At 24.0% G+C, this 21,048-nt stretch overlaps 1 protein-coding gene across 2 annotated transcripts; it reads right to left on the bottom strand.

Moving 5' to 3' along the window:
- Window positions 1-6,372: 6,372 nt before the first annotated feature.
- Window positions 6,373-19,903, bottom strand: LOC135929666 (homer protein homolog 2-like). Of its 2 annotated transcripts, none has more exons than XM_065466353.1 (9): window positions 19,821-19,903; window positions 19,163-19,404; window positions 13,449-13,614; window positions 12,910-13,041; window positions 12,240-12,479; window positions 11,799-11,899; window positions 8,807-8,963; window positions 6,594-6,710; window positions 6,373-6,530 (listed from the first exon to the last, which is right to left on the bottom strand). In XM_065466353.1, the coding sequence occupies exons 1-9, from the start codon at window positions 19,827-19,829 to the stop codon at window positions 6,495-6,497; spliced, it is 1,200 nt and encodes a 399-aa protein (XP_065322425.1). In that variant the 5' UTR covers window positions 19,830-19,903; the 3' UTR covers window positions 6,373-6,494. The 2 variants fall into 2 exon arrangements, with proteins under 2 accessions (XP_065322425.1, XP_065322424.1); XM_065466352.1 differs by having other exon boundaries at window positions 19,163-19,397; window positions 19,821-19,886.
- Window positions 19,904-21,048: the final 1,145 nt, after the last annotated feature.

Genomic DNA, 21,048 nt, shown 5'->3' with positions numbered 1-21,048 from the left:
TATTATATGAATTTTTCAATAAATTAAAAGGGGTTATAAATTTTTATCCTTTATAATATTAGTGATTTACAAATAATATTTTTAATTTAAAAATTAAATCAAATCAAATTAAAATTTTAAATAAATATCGTTGTTTGTTTAACCTTTTATTTATATTATATTTTTTTTTAGTATTATAATATTTAAATATATTATTTTAATATTTATTTTTTTCACTGGACTATAAAAATCTTTTATAAAATTTTTTTTTTATATTTTCTTTACCAATAAAACCACTATTATAAAAAGAAATTTAAAGCAAACAAAAATAGTAATATATAATTTATATACCTTTATATATAAATGTAGTAATAATAAAAAATGATAATAAACAAATACAAGAAGCGACTTTCTGATACATTATATTTCCTAAAATATTAACACACTAGTACTTTTTTATATATATAATATAAGATAGGGCTTCATTATAATAGTTGAGTTTTCGGTTAATATAGGTTAATACAACCGAATACCGAAAAACCAGGTAACAATCGGTATTCTCCGTGAGCAATATTTTTTAAATAAAACCCTGAGGTCGGATGGTAGTTTTCAACTTAAAACTTGGGTTTCGCTGTTTTTAGTCGACCATAAATAATCTAAAACGACTCAGAATGGAGTAGCGTTTAACTATACTCAGCGTCAGCACCTCACTCCTCTCTTCTTGTTTTTCATGTTATCAACTCTACAATAAATTATCTATCTTGTTTGATATTATTTATAAGTATTATACAAACACACTCACAATATCTAGGTTCCAATGCATCCTCGTGAAATATAGATTTGTATCATCGATTTTATTTTTTTAGTCTTCATTAAAGAAATGTTATTCCTGAATTCAAAATTAAAAATTATTATTCTAATAATGCTATATTTTAAAATATATTTCTTAATCTAAACTAAATATCACTTACTTTGATAGTTTAGACTATGTCAAAATCTTATAATATACTACATTCATTTTTTGCATCCAAAAACTTCCACTTATCAATTCTTATTCATTTTATATACCTCATTTTTCTTATAGCGATTTTTCCCATTTTTTTATTTTTACCTTACATAATGTTCACAACTTTTTTTACTAATCTACTCGCATATCTCCGCGTCTCTTCAGATATGATCAAAACGTAGTCTTCCCAACCAATTTATTTAGAAATAGATTATATTAATACAAAGTAAACATATATTAACTAAAAGTATCTTATGTAGCTTTTTTCCATAAACTAGGACATTTCATGTTAAAATATTATACTTTTTAAACAATCTATATTATTATGAATCACACGAGATGGAGCATTTTGATAATTTCAATAAAATTAATATAAATTTAAATGAAAACAAGTTTATTTGGACATTATGTAAAATTTATTTTAAATTTAATATTTTAACCTTTAATCAAGGTATAAATAATACCGTTTTTCGTGCAAAAATACTAAATGTATTTTCTTATTTTATTTTTTTTGTGTTTTTAAATATTTTTTTTTACTAGAATCGTTCTAGAAAATATGAGCAATATTTTATTGAAATTTTTTTAATATCACCATCATTTATATTAATATGATCTTCTTGTTGGAAAATTTTAATTTATCATAATTTATTAAACTAGTTAATTTTGTTAAATAAAATTTATTAAAAAAAATTTAGCCTGTATACTTTTAAGAAAATTAACTTTATAAATTTAATTTATGAATGTTTAAAATTTCGTTAAAATAATTTTAAAGCATGTTTTTTGTTCTGTTTTTTTCGTTTGTGTATTTTATGTATCATAAGTCATCTCATCTATATAATAAGCCATGTTTTCTTTGAATCTTTTTACTTTGACACATATTCATGGAGAAATTTAAGATTATAAATTTTTATTAAAAAAAATGATTTTTAATTCCTTATTGTAATAAATATAATACCCGAGTTAACAAGTATTCAATTACTAACTTATCTTGTAAAAATAATCATTTAATAAAAAATTACATTTAGTTAGGCCTATGCGCCGCATTATTTATATAAAACTTTATTTTAAAAGTTTAAAAAATTTGTTTTATTTCAGCTCTAATTATTTTGATGTTTTAAATATTTTTTTAATGTATAAAATAAATAAAATTTAATAGGGCGTGTGGGAATTTGAACATCATTTATGCTTAGGGCATAGACTTATTAATTTAGTTACAGTTGATGGTATAAAAAAGGTTACCAGAATTAATATTCTGCTTAAAAAATTAGAGAAATCATTTCAGCCTCCAGATATCGAGTAGCTGATTTGGAATGAACATTGTAAATGCTTGCAATTTTTAAACAGGCCATATTTAGGATATTGATGATTCTGATCCACACATTGATGAACATTTTGATATCTCTGGTGAGGCTGATAATATAAATTGCATTGAGCAAACAGATTTAATTAATACGAAAAGCTTAAAATTCTCCTACCCACTGGCACAGCTTTTTAATTATACTAGAAAATATCCGTAGTGTTCAAATTTATATAAATAATGTTCTTAATAAAATAAGAAAACAATCCTTAAAACCATTTAATAACGAATGGATATAATTAACCAATTTTGTGCATTATTAAATCCATTCAGAGAGCCGGTGTAATTTCTTCTCTCCCAAAAGGGATCAACAATAAATTTAAGATTTATTTCGTAGTGAAATTGGAACACATATACAAATCAATAAATCTGATTGCTCAAATATCATTTGCCTAAAAGAAAAATAGGTTTCCAATAACCGAAATGTAATATAATTTATTTTATATTATATTTTATTAATAAATGATATTTAAACATTAGATGTTAGCGAATTATTTGATCCGAGATTTCAAAATCTTAAAATTGTTTCAGAATATATAAAAAATTTTACAACATCATTCCATTTTTTAATTAATTTTAGTATTTCTGATTTCTAATTTATTATATTTTTTACTTTATATTTTGCTTGTCCAAATTAATATTTTAATTTGTTTTAATAAAAATCAATAGAATATTTAAAAAGTGTTGTTTATAGTAAAAATACAAATCCTTAAGAATGAGAAAATACACAAATTTAAATAGGAATGAGACAAAAAATAATTTAAGAAATGAATTAAACTATATTAATAATGTTAGAACTAAGAGTTCCCAAATAAATTTTAAAAAAAAATGTATTACATTGAATTATATATTAAACTTATTTAAAATATTTTTAAATAAATAAGTCACCGCGGCCGCTAACGTCGATAAAAAAAATTAAAAAATTGCCGCCATCTTTTGAGGCTTCTGCGCACAGGTCTAGTAATGGTACGAAATTTCGTAAATATGCTAATAGAACAAAATGGGATTTGAGAAAAAGAAGAAAGGAACAACAAATTAATAAAATAATTTTGTATACAACTAATTAAAATTCATTTATATAGCGTATTAATAATGTAAAATATCCTATGAAAAACTGTCCATTCCACCTCCAATGTCCACTATAAAAAATAACATTGTTTAGTTACAGTTCGTTATCAAGTTACTTCAATAAAAAGTAACTAGTTCAAGTTTCTTGTAATATTATTCAAAAAAAAACAAATTTGATTTGAGTATAATCTATAAAAAAAATTAAAAAGTAACTTGTTACAGTAACATTTTAAGGAATTTATCGGTTAATAACACTTTATTACATTTACTAGTTAAAACTATATTTTCTCTAAATAGTAATTAGTATCTAGTCATAGGTAACCCCTAATTGGCTACAAATAATTAGTTATCTGTTGTTATTACTTTAACAAATTTATAATAAATTGTCCCATCAGAAATATACTGTATTAAAAATATAAAAATTATAAAATAACCTTCAATTTTATATAACCTTTTTTAAAAATATAAAATGTACATCATTTTAATTTTAACCGTCGTAAACTCTTAGGTATAATATAACTGCAAATAAAATTTTATTCATTCGAATGTTATATAGATATAAATCAATTTTTTCTTTATACAAACAATGTAGATCTTCTTTCATTATCGCATTGCATAAATCACTCCACCCATAATATAATTTTATTATATTACTTTTGTTTGTTAGTTAGGAAATTTAATTATTTTTCTATTTTTATAAATTTGTGATAACTCTAACAATGTATCGTTATGTAACCATTGAAAAATTCACATCTAATTTTATTTTTATTTTAATGATATGATGATAATAATATTTTTTAATGTTTTTATTGGAGCCGATTTAACCTTTAAAAAGAAGATAAGGTTGAACAAATTCTCAAGTAAGTTATATAATTCTAAAATGGAAAATAGAAGAAATTGTTTAAAATTTTTACTAATTTTTTAAAAAATTTCCGTTTCCGTTCATAGGTGCCGAAATAATATTAAATAATAAATATTACAAAATTATGATGAAAAGTCAAAGTTTCGTCAATATTTTTTTTAATGACAATTACATTTTTAAATTATTGTAAATTAACTAGTATAAGAAATTTAACTCTTCGTGAAATATACCTTTCCGTTTTTCTTTGAAAAATGTTTAAAATTAAAATTTTCTTTTCAATATTATAAATTTAAACATTTTACTAGCAGAGATAATTTTTTTACAAATAAAAAAAAAGAAAAGTAGGTGCAAAGACATGCTTTTGTAATGTTAATATATATATTTTACATTAAAGAATATATCTATGACTTCACGTCACGGAGAACGACAATAATTTTTATTTATAATTTTAAATTCACGATGACACTACTATTATAAAATATAATAATAATATATAATAAATATGACTTATCAAAGTTATTATAAAATTTTTATTCCTTTTATATATATGTATGTACCTGAAATTTTAAATGTAAAATTTTAAATGTAAAATTTTAAATGTATAATGACAAAATAAAATTATGATAATTAATTATTTGAATCTCTCTACCCATTTTTCAATATGCTTTCGTTCCTTACAAATCATATGGGGAAATAAAGCTACATTTTATATAACATTACAAATATATACATGATATTACGAATAAATTATTGAATTGTAAGTGCACTCTTTTTATTTTTAATAATAATTGTAATGTATTTCCTTCCTTAATTGTTAAACCAAACATTAAAATTATAAATAATATAAAAGGTTATATATATTTTTTTTTGAAGTATATGGTGTATATTTTACCATATTGTTTATTTAAAAAATTATTATATATATATGTACGATGGTATAAAAGGTACTAGGTAGAGGAGAGGATACTCAAGTGATTATGGTTATACTAGCGACAGAAAAATAATTTCAATTCGGGTTAACGACACACAAACAAGAGTATATTTTACAAAGGGGCATATATATATTTAAATCTAAGACAATATATTTAGTTAGATAAAATAAAAGGTATCTTAAATTGTAGAGAAATCTGTTAGATATCTAAATCTACTAAAACATCATAATAGTCTTTGATTTGTATAATTAAAGATAGGATTTTTTTATAAATTTAATACGATAATATCAGCTAAATCTACAGTCGGGGAAAAAGACTGACTAAAAATTGAGCTACAAGTTTATTTTTTTCCCCTATTTTCCAAAGTTGAGTTATCTTTCAAAAAAAACCTGAGACTGAGATGGTAGTTTTTGGCTTAAAACTCAGTTTCGCCTTTTTTGGCCTAGCAAATTTTGGCGAAATAAAACGGCTTATAATCAATTACAGCAGTTGGTTTTCGATTTAGAACTTATCCTGATGGCCCCTTTAAGTAATAAATTCCTGCATACTAACTGGATAAATAGTCCATATCCCCTCATATTGTTAAAAAGTCAATAACAGTGTTTGTAGTGTAAAATTAAGTAATTTATTTGTTAAAATACTCATTTGTAAAGAAAACATAAATTTTCGATGATTAATTAACAGTTTAATTTTCATTTATACATGTAAAATTGACAGATTTATTTAATTTTAATTGAAATTGATATGCATTTAAAAAAAATACATATATAAAGGCTTAGTTAATTTATTCTTTATTGATGTAAATTTTGAATTCGACAAACGCAAACCTAAATGCAAATTAAGTTTTTAAAGAGGACAAAAATAAATAAAGATCACAATCACACTAACTAAAAGATGCCGAAAAATGACCCCCTCCCTACTTAAATTTTATTTTTATTTTAATAACCTTTTATATAAAATTTTTATGTAAAAAAAAAGATAATATTTTAATCCCTTTGTACTAAAGAATTGTTTATTATTCATAAGAGGGTTATTTAGAAATTTATACACCACAGGAATTTATGAATTTAAATTTCATTTATATTAATTCTAAAAAAAAAAAAATTTTTATCGATAATTTATTGATTTATTAACCAAGATCGCCCAGAGACTTAATTTTATAAACCTATAATTTATTAGATTCATATTAAAAAGGTTATAATTACAAATAGTAGGATATTAGATAATAATTATAAAAGATTTATAAAAATAATAACAATGATAATTGATTATTATGCTGATTAAACATTTTCATTCTTCCATCTTCTTGCCATCTTCGTCGATATTCTATAATGGAAAACACAATTATAAGGGTTTAGAATTTAATTTGCTTAGTCTTAGATAACTTACAAAGTTTTGAAAATCTTGATTAAATTTATCCTCCAGATTTTGTACTTGTTGGAATATTTTGTCCATTTGATTTTTGAGTGTTTTGATGAGATTTTTGGATAAATAGATATCTTTCATCTAATAAAGTATACATAAATTTAAGGATTATGATTCAACTCAAGGAAATTGCCCCGTTACAACCGCTCATTTATTTATGAACTTCCATTCGTTTATTTATAATTACATGAACAAGCTAGGTTTGACAGGTTATTAATAAAAATGATTAAATTTTATTAAAAACCAATCTAAACCCCCAACCCCATATCCCTCAGATCTTTAAATAACCCTAACCCATAGGTCTTTAACCTTTAATCCTACTCCTTACTTCTGATACTTGTTTAATTTTAAATAAATTTCATCCAATTAAAAAATTTCCTCCAGTCGCTGAGTTGAGTGATTATCAAATTTAAACACCTCATTAATATAATAGATCAGTGGTAGGCCAATTTACAGCCCCGTAATAATTAACAGATATTTAAAAATTATTTATAATTACAAAATGTATTTAATATTCGTAATGTTTTTTTTAAAAAATCGATAATTAATTTGACAAAAAATTAATCAACTAAAATGAATTCGATATTTGAAAAAGAGAAGTTAAGAAACGATCAGATGACGAAAATGATGTGTTTCATATATATATATATATATATACCTGAAGATGAATAACTTATATTGAAATACATCATTTAGATTTTTTACAAATTTAGATATCTGGAACAAGAGGGGGGGGAGTTTACTAATAAAATTAATATTAAATTATCTCCCATTATATTCTTCACGAATCTTATGACTATTTAATATTTCCTTTTTTTAAAAAATCATTTCAATTTTGACAGCATCTTAATGAGTAATAATATTGTTATGTCTTATAATTAAAGATATTAAAACAGAATAAGCCATTGTGAATAAAAATTATCTAATTTTTTTTGGACACAGTTCCATTTCTGGAACAAGTCCGACGTTCTTTTCCATGTATCAGGTTATTAGTTAAGTGCGGAGTTGGGAGTGGTGGTGAAGTAAGGAAGGCTGACTGAGTTTTGTGTAAAACTTTGTCAAAAATATAAAAAGCGATGGTTTAACTTTAAATTTTTTTAACTCATGATATTTGAATCAAATTATAAATAAATGCTTTCCGGCTCAATTGTTAAAAGGTTAACTAAAGCCGAAATTATAAGTATGTTAATTTTAATAAAACTAACATTATTTATATAGGAAATCTCAGGATAATGTAATAAGTTTTATCATAAATAAATACTTCTATCAAATTAATCAAATTTTTGATTATACAAGTCTTAATAAATATTTCTGGAACTCGTGATGATTCGGAACCCCACTTTAAATAATTTAACTAAAGCTATTTTTAAGCTTGAAAAATCTGATTTTCTCGGAAATATATTCCAGCATGTGTTTAAAATATTCACTCTATGAATTTCAGCCATTTTTGCCACGAACATTTGAGATACTCTTTATGTATGTATAGATTTTTTATAAAAATTATAAAATACATAGATAACGAAATTTCTAAAATTCATAGGATAGGTGTATGCCAATGATATATATTACTATTGGTGATTTATTCATTATATGAATTTAAAAGTGTACATACAAAGGAGTCAGCTGTCGCGCCATTTTGTGGTATGCATGTCAATTAAAATGGCTGTGCATTCATATAATGATAAATAAAGACAACAATTAGTCAAAGTTCAAACCATAAAATGGAGCTCAGCTGACTCCTACACATAGACACTTTTAATTAATGAATAGCCAATCTAGTATTATATATATATCATTGTTGTATATGCTCTACACATGTTTGAATACATTTTCATTTAATAAAAATTTTCAAATTTGAAAAGCGTTTAGCAGATGAATTTAAGATAAAAAGATTCCTTGAATATTTGTTGAGCATCATCTCGGATGAGTCGTATATTCCAAATAAACATACACCATATATATATATTAATGAATTTAAAGTCAAATTATTAAAAATCATCTTTTTAATGTCTAGATAAGCGCAGTGTTTAAAAAAAAATAAAGTTGTTTGAAATATTGAAAATTTCATACCTGAGCTACAAAATCTCATTAAAAAATTTAAGATACTTTTAAATACCATAGTTATATGGAGGAGGGGGGTACATTTAATCAAGGAAAAATAGATTTGTTTAACTTACATGGCACTGAAGGTGGTTGTACTCATTTTTGAATGACTTTAAACTTTCTTCTAAATTTAACATTTTGGAATCGCGATTTTGAAGTTCGAATGAGAGATCTTGATTACGGCTCTTAAGACTCAATATTTCAGTCTCATATTTTTGAGTACTCTCAGCACTTTATAATTTATATTGTAAAATATTGTGAATAGTAAATCCGTCATTATTTTATAAAATTGAATTGGGATATTATAATAAAAATTTTGCTCAACCTTTTCTAATATTTAACATTATTAATGTCAATTCCATGTAAAATAATAAAATAATTAGTGGTCACGTCCCATTTAAAGGTGGGCAGTGCGTTCTAAGGAAGAGGAAGAGAAAAATATGCCTAAATCTAATTTTTGACACTCCTAAATATGAAAAAGATCAATTAGTTCATCGTAAAAAAAGGTAACATGTTTAATTCTCATTTTAAAAAACATAGAAATATTTAATATACCTTAATCAAATAATTTTTTTTAAAATTTTCTCCAAACCTCATTTTATGAATTTATTATTATTAAATTATTATTCCCTAAACGTTTGGTTTGAGATCAATATTTTATTGTTATTTTTCTATGCATCAAAATTAATAAAAAACTTCAAGTCTAGTAGATATAAATTTTAATATGTGAATTGAGATAATAACATTCAATAATGAAATTCGATTTGTCATGAATTTGTTTAATATTGTTGTCGAGTTTTGTCTGCAAACTTGTTTGACATATCTGAACTTTCTATTAATAAAAATGGGATATTTAAGGTTCAATTTTGATTGCATCATTGTTTTGGATATTTGGGAAGAATTATTTCTCATTTTTTTTATTTTATATATATATATATACCAATTTCCCGGGGTTTTTCATTTTTGCGAGATTATTAAATGTAGGTATTAATGACTTTGACAATATTTCTTTTAATATAAACGCCAAAATTTTTGATGAATATTTCCACAAAGAAATTTCCTTTGTATACACAAAAAATAACATATTTTTTTTAGTTTTCAATAATTAATCTTTAATCATTATTTTTCAATTTCTCACATACTTTGGAATAGTGTTTTTAAGTCCATTTTTAAAAATGAACTGATCAATCTTTTATCCAAAATAATATTATGTAAGCCTAAATATTTTGCTCATAGGTAGCAGAAATGCTTTGACCTCTATTTTCTAAATCTCGAAGCTTGCATTATTATTTTGGCAAAAATTTAATCGGGCCGTTTAACAACACTTAACCAATGTTATTGACTACAGCTGACTTCTATGTATGTACACTTTTAATTATTGAATCATAGTCTAGGTTGGCATAAATTTCATTGGACTGAATAGAAAATAATTTTCTAAAATATAATAACAGAGAAACAGGAGAAAAAAGGAAGTTTTTTAAATAATTTTTTGGGTTAAAATAAATCTTTACAAATACTTAATGATATTTTTTGATATAAAATTTATATAATTAAGATGGATGGCACATAATACAATATTCTGTTTGGTAGTTATTTTTAAATACTTTTTTTTGAGAAAGATTTGTATATATTTGAGTTATACTATATTATGTATTTGCTGGTTTATTGTTTGTTGCATTGTAAAAATAAAATATTCCATATTTTGTGCCAGCATTATCTGTGCTCCTTGTAAGTTTATTTATTTAATGTATACAAGGGTCGCTGGAAAGAGGAATGGATTGGATTTATTGAATGCTGTCTTTTTTTAAGGTTTTGGTCTTGGATAATCAAAAACCTTTTTAATTATGTTAAGATTATATAATTATAAATGCAATTTTTTGTGCTAAATTAAGTTGTTCAATAAAATTGGAGATTGGGAACTAGGATTAATTTGTCTAATAATATAATATATCTTCAGCATCACGCATCTTAGTCAAATATTTATAAAAAAATAAATAACCAAGGAATTATAAGTGCTTACAAATTAAGCAGAAGCGTTTAGCGTTGTGATATTCTTTAAAAAGCATAGTAGTTTAAATCATTCGGTGTTTTTAATAACACGTTAACCAATATAGACGACAACATTTGAAATAAATTGCTTAAATACAGCTAAATAAAAAATTGGTTTAAAAGTCCTATTAGATTAGAATAAAGTGGCAATATACAAGATTTATATATATTAATGTTAATCTAATCTTTTCAGTTAATGATTGACGAAAATTTGAAACTGGGGAGTCATTTGTTAACTATAATGTATCATCAAGGTTCTTAGCTATTACGCATATTTATTTCTTTCGTTTTTTTAACCAATCAGGGAATAGATTAGAGTAAAAGTTGTAATACATGATTTTTTTTCGAGTGAGTTATAAAGTATTACTTTAATAAAATATTTTTTTATAGTGACATTGTGGGAACTAACAAATTTTTGACAAATATTATTCGATTATTTATATATTTATCAATTACTATAAAGAAACATGATAAAGTGGTTTTTTTGAAAATGATTTTCATTCATTTTACAACTCTGACGAGTACAAGAATTTAAATAATCACCTTTATATAGAAACTTTTGTTTTCACAATTCTCTCAGGCAAATGAATCATTTTCAATGACTAGTCAATATGTCTTTATCTGATTAAAGAGCAAGACATTTGTCCGATACATAATAATAATGATGTATCAAGAAAATTTCTTAGTCCATCATTCGATATATTTACGGAATTTATGATTTAACACGATACATCGTCATTCTGCTTTTCTTTATAATTCCAAGATTACCATTGAAATTTTTATTATATCCTATACTTTTAATAACTTATTAAAGAAATTACCATTACCATTAGCCTAAATGCTATTAAAACAAGTATAATTGACTCCAACATTTGAATCCAAAGAGTAACATTTTTTATAACAAAGTAATAATAAGATTTTCAATTCGATCACAAATTAGGTAATTATTTTAAAAACCATTATTAATATAATAATTATATTACACATAGGTAGTTATTTGTTAGTATATAGGCATACTTGAGTGAAACTGCTAATTTTAGTTTTTCGTTTTCCAGTCTTAAACGCGATTCCAGAGGTATCAAAGGATGGCCTAATATATTATACCTTTTTGGCGAATTCTTTAGAAGAAAAAAATTAATATCGTATATATCATTAGTAACAAATTAAATCAAAATTAACATTATCATATCGTATGCAGTAATAATTTTTAGTTAATCTGGACTGATATGTAGTCTATTTATTTTTGCGTTTTTGGTTAAAGACAAAAAAAACTTATTATCGTATAACAAATGAGAAATATTCAATATCAGTTTAAACAAATTCTTAATTTAATCTCAGATTTTCTCAATAATACCTCAAAAAATCTTAGAAACCGTGGATTAAATCACTCTGGAAAACAAAGATATACTCAAAAAAAATACTAGAGCAAAAAAAATCATTTTTAGGTATAAAACTAACCTGAACACTCCTAAAACTTTGGGGACTTCTAAAGTTAAACAATTTAGTCTCATTTTTATCGAACAACGATTTTCCTTTCCGTTTACTAGTCTTTATGTCTATAGATGAGGCTGTATCTGAAGATGTTTTTCTTTCAAGTAAAGGATGGTATGATTGACTTAATCGAGAGACAAAATTCTTCCCATTTATTGAGACTCGGCGACAAATTATGGTCATGATTTCGTTAAAGATGTTTGAAAACTTTTTAAAATAAAAATATTTATTAAAAAAGTAAAAAAAAAATTGTATACAATTCATTTATACTTTAGGATTATATGAATGCAACTCAACACACTAAGACTTGCGCCACGTATTTTTTCTACTAATATATCTCAAACTAGTTTTGTCAACGGCTCAATTTCGCCCATTTAAATTAAAATTTTAGCCAAAATAAGTGGGCCTCAAGATTTTGTTAACTGATATCCTAACCTTTCTTGCCATCTATGAAAATCTCCATGCTTGCATAATATTTTTAGGCCAAAATTTTGAGTTAGAAATTTTTCAAAATCGAGCCGTTTGGCAATAAAACATGGTGCACAGGCACTGAGGACGGCTATTTAAGATTTTGATGGCAATTGTTGTTTTAATTATTAAATGAACAAAAATAATCAATGAATGAATAAAGACATACCCTTTCAAGATCTTCTTCCTTTAAGCATCCCAATCCGTATAAAGCATTAGCCTTGAAATCGGCCCATTTACCAAATAAAGGAGATAAAATTTCAAAACTCATACGAGGTGTCATGACACTATTGATCAAAATCTTAAGTGGAAAAATAATAAAATAAATGACGATTTAAATAATCAATATAATTTTTCAATTTTAAAATAAATTAATTTTTAAATAAATTTTCGGGTTCGGTGTGATCGACTTGAACCAAATCTTACAAATGTTAGAAATCAATAATAACTCGAAATAAATTTTAGCAAAAAGAATTAATGAAAATATTAACTATTTTTAGCGGAAAATTTTGATAACGGGAACTGAATCGGAACTTATTTTTTTGAAAGTGGGTTTGAACCAACCAGGGTCCATATTATTCCTGGTTAGATGGGTTGTCCTCGTAATCGGTCCCTGTTTTGGTCCCTCAAAATGTCAACCAATTTTAAATTTCTGAACCCTAATTTGTGTTCATAGCCCTCTTTAATATAAATATGAAGTTCATATACGTTGCCATCTTCAAAGCTCAAGATTCTGTAAATTTGACGACTCTTGTCATAATAGAATGATACCGTAACGTCGCCATAGGATAACGGAATCCAATTTTCGTTTATATTGATGTTGGTCGGGTTTAAGGTAAATACTTTAGCTCTAACAGAATGCAATGGGACATCCCTACAAACGATCATATGTTTTATGATAAAATTATATAATATTATACATATAAGTTCCATTTATTTTTCTTTAATTAGTATTCTTCCCCCTTTTTTTGGCTTAAACACCCTCCCCCCCCCCAATGGTAATATAAAAGTTAACCCTGGTATGTCATAATATATGTTTTATATTTGATATTTAATCAATATAATAAGTAATCTCATATCCCCTTCCGCTAGGGTGGGTAAGATATAAAATTATATAGATTATGATTTCCTTCATATCATTTTTTGTATTATATATTTATTATTCATATTTTTACATTTTAAATTATTTTAACTTAATTCCAATGATTATAATAATATTATTGCCTTTATGTTATTCTAAAGGATATCATTTATTCTTTGATATTTGACCAAAAAAAAAGTTTTATTCATATAAAAAGAATTTTATTCAAAAAATATATAAATATATAAAATATCCAATAATCCATTAAAATAATTCATTAAAGCTTTATATATTTTAACAAATCTAAAATTCCTTTGAACAAAGACTGAATATAATTTTAATCTTTTTAAGTTATGGTTGGTATCCTGTCCCTGTGATCTCTATATCGTGTAAAAGGGTATTAAAATATAATAAATTATATTGGGAAATATATATTATTTAATATAATATTCGATATTTTAAATCAATAAGTCTAATCTATTCCATTCAATCTTATTTATCTCGATAATTAAATTAAAAATCTAAAAAATAAGAATTGTCTGAAAATGCCTAAAATTGACATTCTAATAATATTTTTGTTTATAAATAGTTATTTATTTTCTATTTCAATGATAAAGAACTTATATAATAATGCAATATCAAAAGAAACAACGATTTTCAATTTTTATTAGAGAGGGTTTGCTCCTCCAAAACAGGCAGGCTCCATGATATGCCATATTTCGCGTATGAGACTCCTTCAAGCAGAAACTCCTAAATGGCCGTTCCATCAGAACAGGAGGTTAAATTTTTTCTAGTTAAGTTTAAGTAACCCTTCTTCAAAATCCTACACTTATTTAGGTTTGAATACACATTTCTTCATTAGGATATATTGAGTAAAACAATAACAAATTGCATAAAATAAGACTCCATTTATTAATGAAAATTTTGTTTTGATATCATATTGATTTATTTAAATGAGGAATCTTTCATGGAATTATAAGACTATTTCATATTACAAAATTGTTTAATTTATTTTAAACAATTTAAAATCTGTGATTGATCAATTAATTTTAACAATATTAATAGCTTTATTTGATGATGCTAGTATAAGGACTCGTTAACAGTTTTGATATTTACACGGGAACTGTATGTATATATATATATATATATACTGATTCCAGAAATTTGGCATCGATGTGTCAGAAAGGATTATTATTTCAAGTATTTCAACAATTACATTCTAGTTGCTAAAAACATAGATATTTTTTTAGGTAATGGAGACCATGCCCAACTGAAAAGGATTTTACAAAAAGATCATAAAACCTAAAACCATACTAAAATGATGGAATAAAACATCCAAAGATAGTTCCCTCTATAATATAGCAAATCATACTTTTTCCACAATTTTTAAAATTTTTTTCGAATTTTTATGAAAAATGTGGTGTCAGAGGAGCCCAATGTAGATTTGGAACATTTATTTATTTAAGATGATCTTACACAAATGTTTATATCATTTAATTATTTTTGAATAAAAATATCGAATGTAATATATAAATTAATACAAATTTTTCATTTCCAAAATTTGACAAATATTTTCAAATTAATGTAAAAATAAAAGATGCCTACAAATTTATTTGTTCAAACTGTAAAAAAATATATCCTAAAACAAATCTAGTAACCTCAAAAACAATTAAAGGTAATTTTTTAAATTCTAATAGTATTTATTTTATAAGAATGAAGACCAATTCAATTCTAGCTAAATTGATTAATAATATTGCACATACCAATATTTCTCAGAAACGATCTGATAAATTTATTGTCGATTTTATAATTGATACAGTTCAGCCAATATCATTTGGTTGATAATCTATCATTTACCATGATGATTAAAACTCTATCCCCTCGTAAAACAATTTTTTGTTGCCAGACACTGATTGAGATAGCAGCAAAGAGGCCCTAGTTGGAACCATAAAAACGACTTCACTGATCATTTTTTTGAAATAACGGATACAAATATAGTAGAAAATCCCCTAAACGCCTTTTTTAAATTTCAAAACTAACTATATTTAAATATTTATAAATGTTGATTTTTATATATTATATACTATGCAATTTAATTTATAAGCAAAAAATAAAACTAATTTTTCTAATTTTTTTATAAAAAGTAGCCAAAGCTACTTTTAAAAATTAGTAGCTAATAGCCCGCTACTTTTTTTGATGGGTAGTGATAGCGGTATCGCGCTACTTTTTTTGACAAATATCGATAGCGGTGACGCGCTACTTTTAAAAGTAGGGTTTAACAATTCTGTAATTGACTTTTACAGTGTAAAGAAAATATTTTAATTTTTTTACTAAGAACTACTGGGTTTTTCTTTCTAATATCATATGTGTATGTCTAATAAACTTTGAACAGATAATTTAAAATAGTCGATAGATCAATAATTGGTATGTTAATGTTTCTTGCCCTGTTCCAAAGGGCCTTTACACCTCACTTTTGACCAAAAGCTAATGCTAAAATTATTATAATGAATATATATTATATACTTTATAAATGTGTTTAATTTTCATAATATTCATAATTGTTAACGCCAGTGGCTTATGTTACTTTAATAATTTTATAGCAAAAAAACGATTGCAGATATGGATACATCAATTTTTAATAGTATGGCTATTTCTAATTAATTTGATTAATGGTCTATAGAACTAATCACTCCCATAAAGATCCTGTCAAGATAAAAAAAACATTAAGAGAACATGTAGATTTGTGTAAAATACCATAGATAAAATACATTTAAGTTTTCAAATTTTAAATTTCGATCATCAAACAGTAGATTTTATGTATATAATATAAATTTAAACCGATTATTAATACTATTACATTAAAATATAGATTTACTAATAAATCTAACGATTTTAAATAAAAATCTTCAATAATTTAAATTGACAAAAAAATATGTTGAAGATGTCTGCATTTTAACTGAGTAGTTGTTAGCATTGATTAAAGCTACTACTATGTATAATGTTATAAACTCAGATCTCCCCTTCTCTCCATCAATTGTTTGTAGGGTACATAGACAAAATAGGTATTTTAAAGATGCACCACAATGATGTTGGAAGAATGAAATCATATTTTTATTAATAAATTATTAAAATATAATATTTCATATTTCATATTATATACTATAATATTAATATATGATATTCGAAAATGAAGGATAGAATTGATTTTCAAGCCTAATATCTCATTAAACATAGCTCGAAATTTATATTTTATACATGGATCATCATTCGTTATTTCTGGCAATCATACATTAATGATATAGGATAATATAATAAAATATTTGAACATAATTTGGAAAAAAAGCCAATCCAAGCCATTTATCATTATATAATATTAATAATTTATCATTGATAACCAATATTTTTTCAACATGAAATATATATAAAATCCAAAATTTATGTTAATATGAAATTGAAATAACAAAAAATTTTAATCATTTTTTTTCCTTCTTCTATAAAATATTTTTATGAAAATCATTTTAATAAAATATTATCTTATTATGTATAATATTATACAGATAAATTACTATTCAGTGAATTTAATACAAAAAAAACTTTTGTATTGTATATTATGAATATATATCTATAAATGGTATATTTTGTTAAGTAATGTTTATGATGAAGGAATATAAAAGGATAAGTGTAATATTATTAATATATTCAGTGTCATAATTGGGAAATTAGGACTTAAAAAATTAATATTATGACTTGATTTAGATAGTTGTGATTGTAAAATGACCTTTACCCATAAAAAGGAAGGGAGGTTAGGGGGGGTATTCAATATAGTATAGCCAAATCTAAACACTATCCATGAAGCAGTGGCAACCAAGAGCGTCGTTAGACATTTTTTTTTAAAAAAGGAAAGTGTTATTTTTTTAAAAAAATAATATATCTTAAATTTTTACTAAAAAACGCATCTGTAAAAAAAAAAATTCCTTGAGGTAAAAATTATTTCAGAACGATGAATTTTTTTTGTTTTTTATTATCATAATTTCAAATTAACATATATTTATTTTACGCACATGAAGGGTATATATAAAAATAATAATTTAGGTTTGACTAAAGAAGAAGAAAAATTATTATCATTCTAAGGTATAGAAACATATATAATATATGTTCGCGAATTCAAATAGATATCGTTGCGGAACGCGGGTTTCGGTAAGAATCCCATAATAAAAATATTTTAGACCCCATATAGCTAAGGCCTCATTTATAGTAGTTAAATTCAAGCATTGCGTTATTACAAAATAAAGCGTATATGGAGCGTTATGATGATAACACTATGATAAAATTTGAAAAGCATATGTTGCGATGCTTTGATAAAATATATGCTATACGATTATAAAAATAATAGTGAATTCGATAAGTATATAAAATAATTATCTCTATATTAGCTTTATCTTACATTAGTTGTTTAAAACTGAATAAGTCGTAATAACTCTGCGTTAAATAATGCAACGCTTGTAAATGCAGCGTAACCCTACCCCATACGTGTTTTAATGAAACTTATATATTAAAACAAAATTGAAAAATCATAATCAGGTCATCGCCTATATCTAACTAACCCCATTAGCCTACGTATGAAATTATCTAACCGACACCTTCATTCCATAACAATAATTAGCAATGGCAAACTCTAAAAATATAAATCCTTTATAGAGCGCCTCTTTTAAAATTTTTTTTTTGGAAGAGATGCACGTGTAATAGAATATATTTACCTTGTGATTTTCAAACAAATTTTGCAATTTTTATGTATTTCTTTAAAAAAATTCGTATGAAGAAATCTATCAAATGTTTATAGCGAAATTCCCAGGGTATAAGTATACTGTATATTGATTGATAACGATTTTGGCAAAAATCAAATTTTAAAAAAATATTAAAATTAAATGAATATAAGATTTACATATATATATATTTTAAATAAATTTAAGATTTAAATATATATATATTTTAAATAAATTTAAGATTTAAATATATATATGTTTTAAATAAATTTAAGTTGATATTTTTTTTAGTGTCATTTAATGTACAATTTAAAACAAAAATAGGGTTGATCTAGCTTATTCTGTGATTCAGTATGCTTTAATAAATTGTATTAGATTTAATCTAGATATTTTTAATTTAAATGACAACTCTCTATATAAACCACTGACCTTAATCCATCTAGCTAAATTTTATTTAAGACCTAAAATTAACTAATCCAATATACAATCTTTTAATAGGTTTTTTTTCAAAATATTTTTTAGAAAATTTTGGCCTTGAGTATAATAAAAAAAAAAGAAGAGATTTTTATGTTTTATACCCATGTTTAGTGCTTAATCCCACGTTTCGCATGTAGTCGTGAACGCAAGTTGGATCAAATTTTGATAATATATCACTATAAATACGGTGTCTTTTTTGCCCGCCGTTACTCATTCCATTTTGTTTTTTCGTAATTTCGGGGCCCGTGTCATCCGATTTCCTATTTTTTATCATAATATGTGTATCCCAATTGATGTTATCGATATCGTGAAGATAATTCGCTCTTCCAATGTCTACTTCATTCTCCATCAAAGAAAAAGGAATGAATTCGAAATATAAAAAATCAAATTATATTTAATGACAAATATAATAATTTTTTTATTATTACTATCCAAAAAAAGTGTAAATTTTTTTAAAATTTTTCTCCAAATTTTTAAATTTTCTCAAAATTTTATTTTATCTCCTTAATTATTAAGATTTTTGTTGTTAATAAAATATCGATTTGGTTTTTTTTTTACAATTTATTTTAATAAAAAATTTAATCTTAAAATTTAGGAGAAATAACAAAATTGTTTATAATAAAAAAAAATATGACAATTAAAAAAAAAATGAGACATCTAAAATATTTTAATTTAAATTATAAATATTTAATATTTTCAAGTTTGCTTTCTCCAAAAATTAATTTAATGATTTTCATATATTATTTTATTTTTTTTTACCCTTGACATCTTGTTGCATATTGAATAATAGAAATTCTCTTCCGATCATTTAATCTTAAAATCAATATAGAATTATTTTAAAAAATATATGTAAAAATCTGTAAATATTTAAAAAAATATTTTAACATTTACATTTACACTATCATATTATTAATATAAAATAAAAATATTGTATATTTAGATTTAAATTACAATAAACTTTTAAAGTATTGCAGGGTTGGCAAGTCGGTCAATTGATCGTTCACCATTCAGTCAATTGACAGGAGAAGTGTTTGACCTGGTCAAATAGGGTTATATATTCTAAAAAATCTGAAGACAAAGAAAAGTTGAAAATATGTTTAAAAAATAAAAAACGATATAAATACATGTGATCACACATCTCCTTATTTACTGGGCCCACAATATCAAGGGAAACATCTTACTAGTAGAATTTAATGAGGTATATATGATACAAGAATTAGGCATATTACAAAGGTGGTTCTGGTGGATGATCAAAGTATTTCAAGTGATATCTAAATTTCAGATGTAAAAGGGGCATGTTTTATAATAATTTATGCTGAAATCTGTAACTTCCATATGAAATAAATCAGATCGCCCCAATTTAGTGGAATGCACATTACTCACCATGCAAATTAAGAGATGACATTTTACTAACAATTCCTAGTCTAACATCTTCTTCAAAAAAAAATGTTTCGATTTAGGTTATTATTCTTACTAAAACAGAAATCGATGGAAGATCTCGACAACAAGTGGGTTCGGTTTAGGTTCAGTAATAAAGGTTAATACCGGTTTAACAATTCAAATAGTACGAAATTTCCAATTTTCCTTTGTTTTTAGCGATTTAGAATAGGAACCAAATTTTTTATAGCTTTTTCTCAAGTCGAAAGTTAATATTTTTATAAATAGAAATGTTTGGTCTTTTGTCCTACTGTAAGAGAAAATCTCCATCATTATTTTACTTTGATAATAGAAGATTTTTTTAAAATTTTTTTGAAAGACATGAGATGAGATATGTTCCCTTTTATGAATAAATTTAAATATTCATCATTTTCTTTAAAAAATGAATAAATTTGAATTGTAAAATGTAATATATTATAATATCATCATTTATATTTTAAGAAATATGTTGATTTAGAGGATGTTACAAGGAGGCTAGATATGCAATTACATTTTACTCAAGTTCTCGAAGTCAAGATTTTATTTTATTTTTTTTCATTTCAAAGTAAGG

The sequence above is a fragment of the Gordionus sp. m RMFG-2023 genome, chromosome 5 (genome assembly GCF_954871325.1).
Source record: "Gordionus sp. m RMFG-2023 chromosome 5, tfGorSpeb1-WG-v2, whole genome shotgun sequence".
In the NCBI taxonomy this organism is placed as follows: domain Eukaryota; kingdom Metazoa; phylum Nematomorpha; class Gordioida; order Chordodea; family Parachordodidae; genus Gordionus; species Gordionus sp. m RMFG-2023.
Note: the sequence above shows the minus strand (reverse complement) of the source record. Positions and strands in the feature narration are given on the sequence as shown.

What these genes read in the sequence shown, in the direction of transcription:
- LOC135929666 (XM_065466352.1), bottom strand. Translation starts at nt 19,869, where the DNA reads ATGATCGGAAGAGAATTTCTATTATTCAATATGCAACAAGATGTCAAG. An exon ending in GGATTAAGCACTAAACATGG is followed by an intron (nt 13,615 to 19,162) that starts GTATAAAACATA and finishes GATCGTTTGTAG; the next exon opens with GGATGTCCCATTGCATTCTG. An exon ending in ATCAAGATTTTCAAAACTTT is followed by an intron (nt 6,531 to 6,593) that starts GTAAGTTATCTA and finishes TTTCCATTATAG; the next exon opens with AATATCGACGAAGATGGCAA.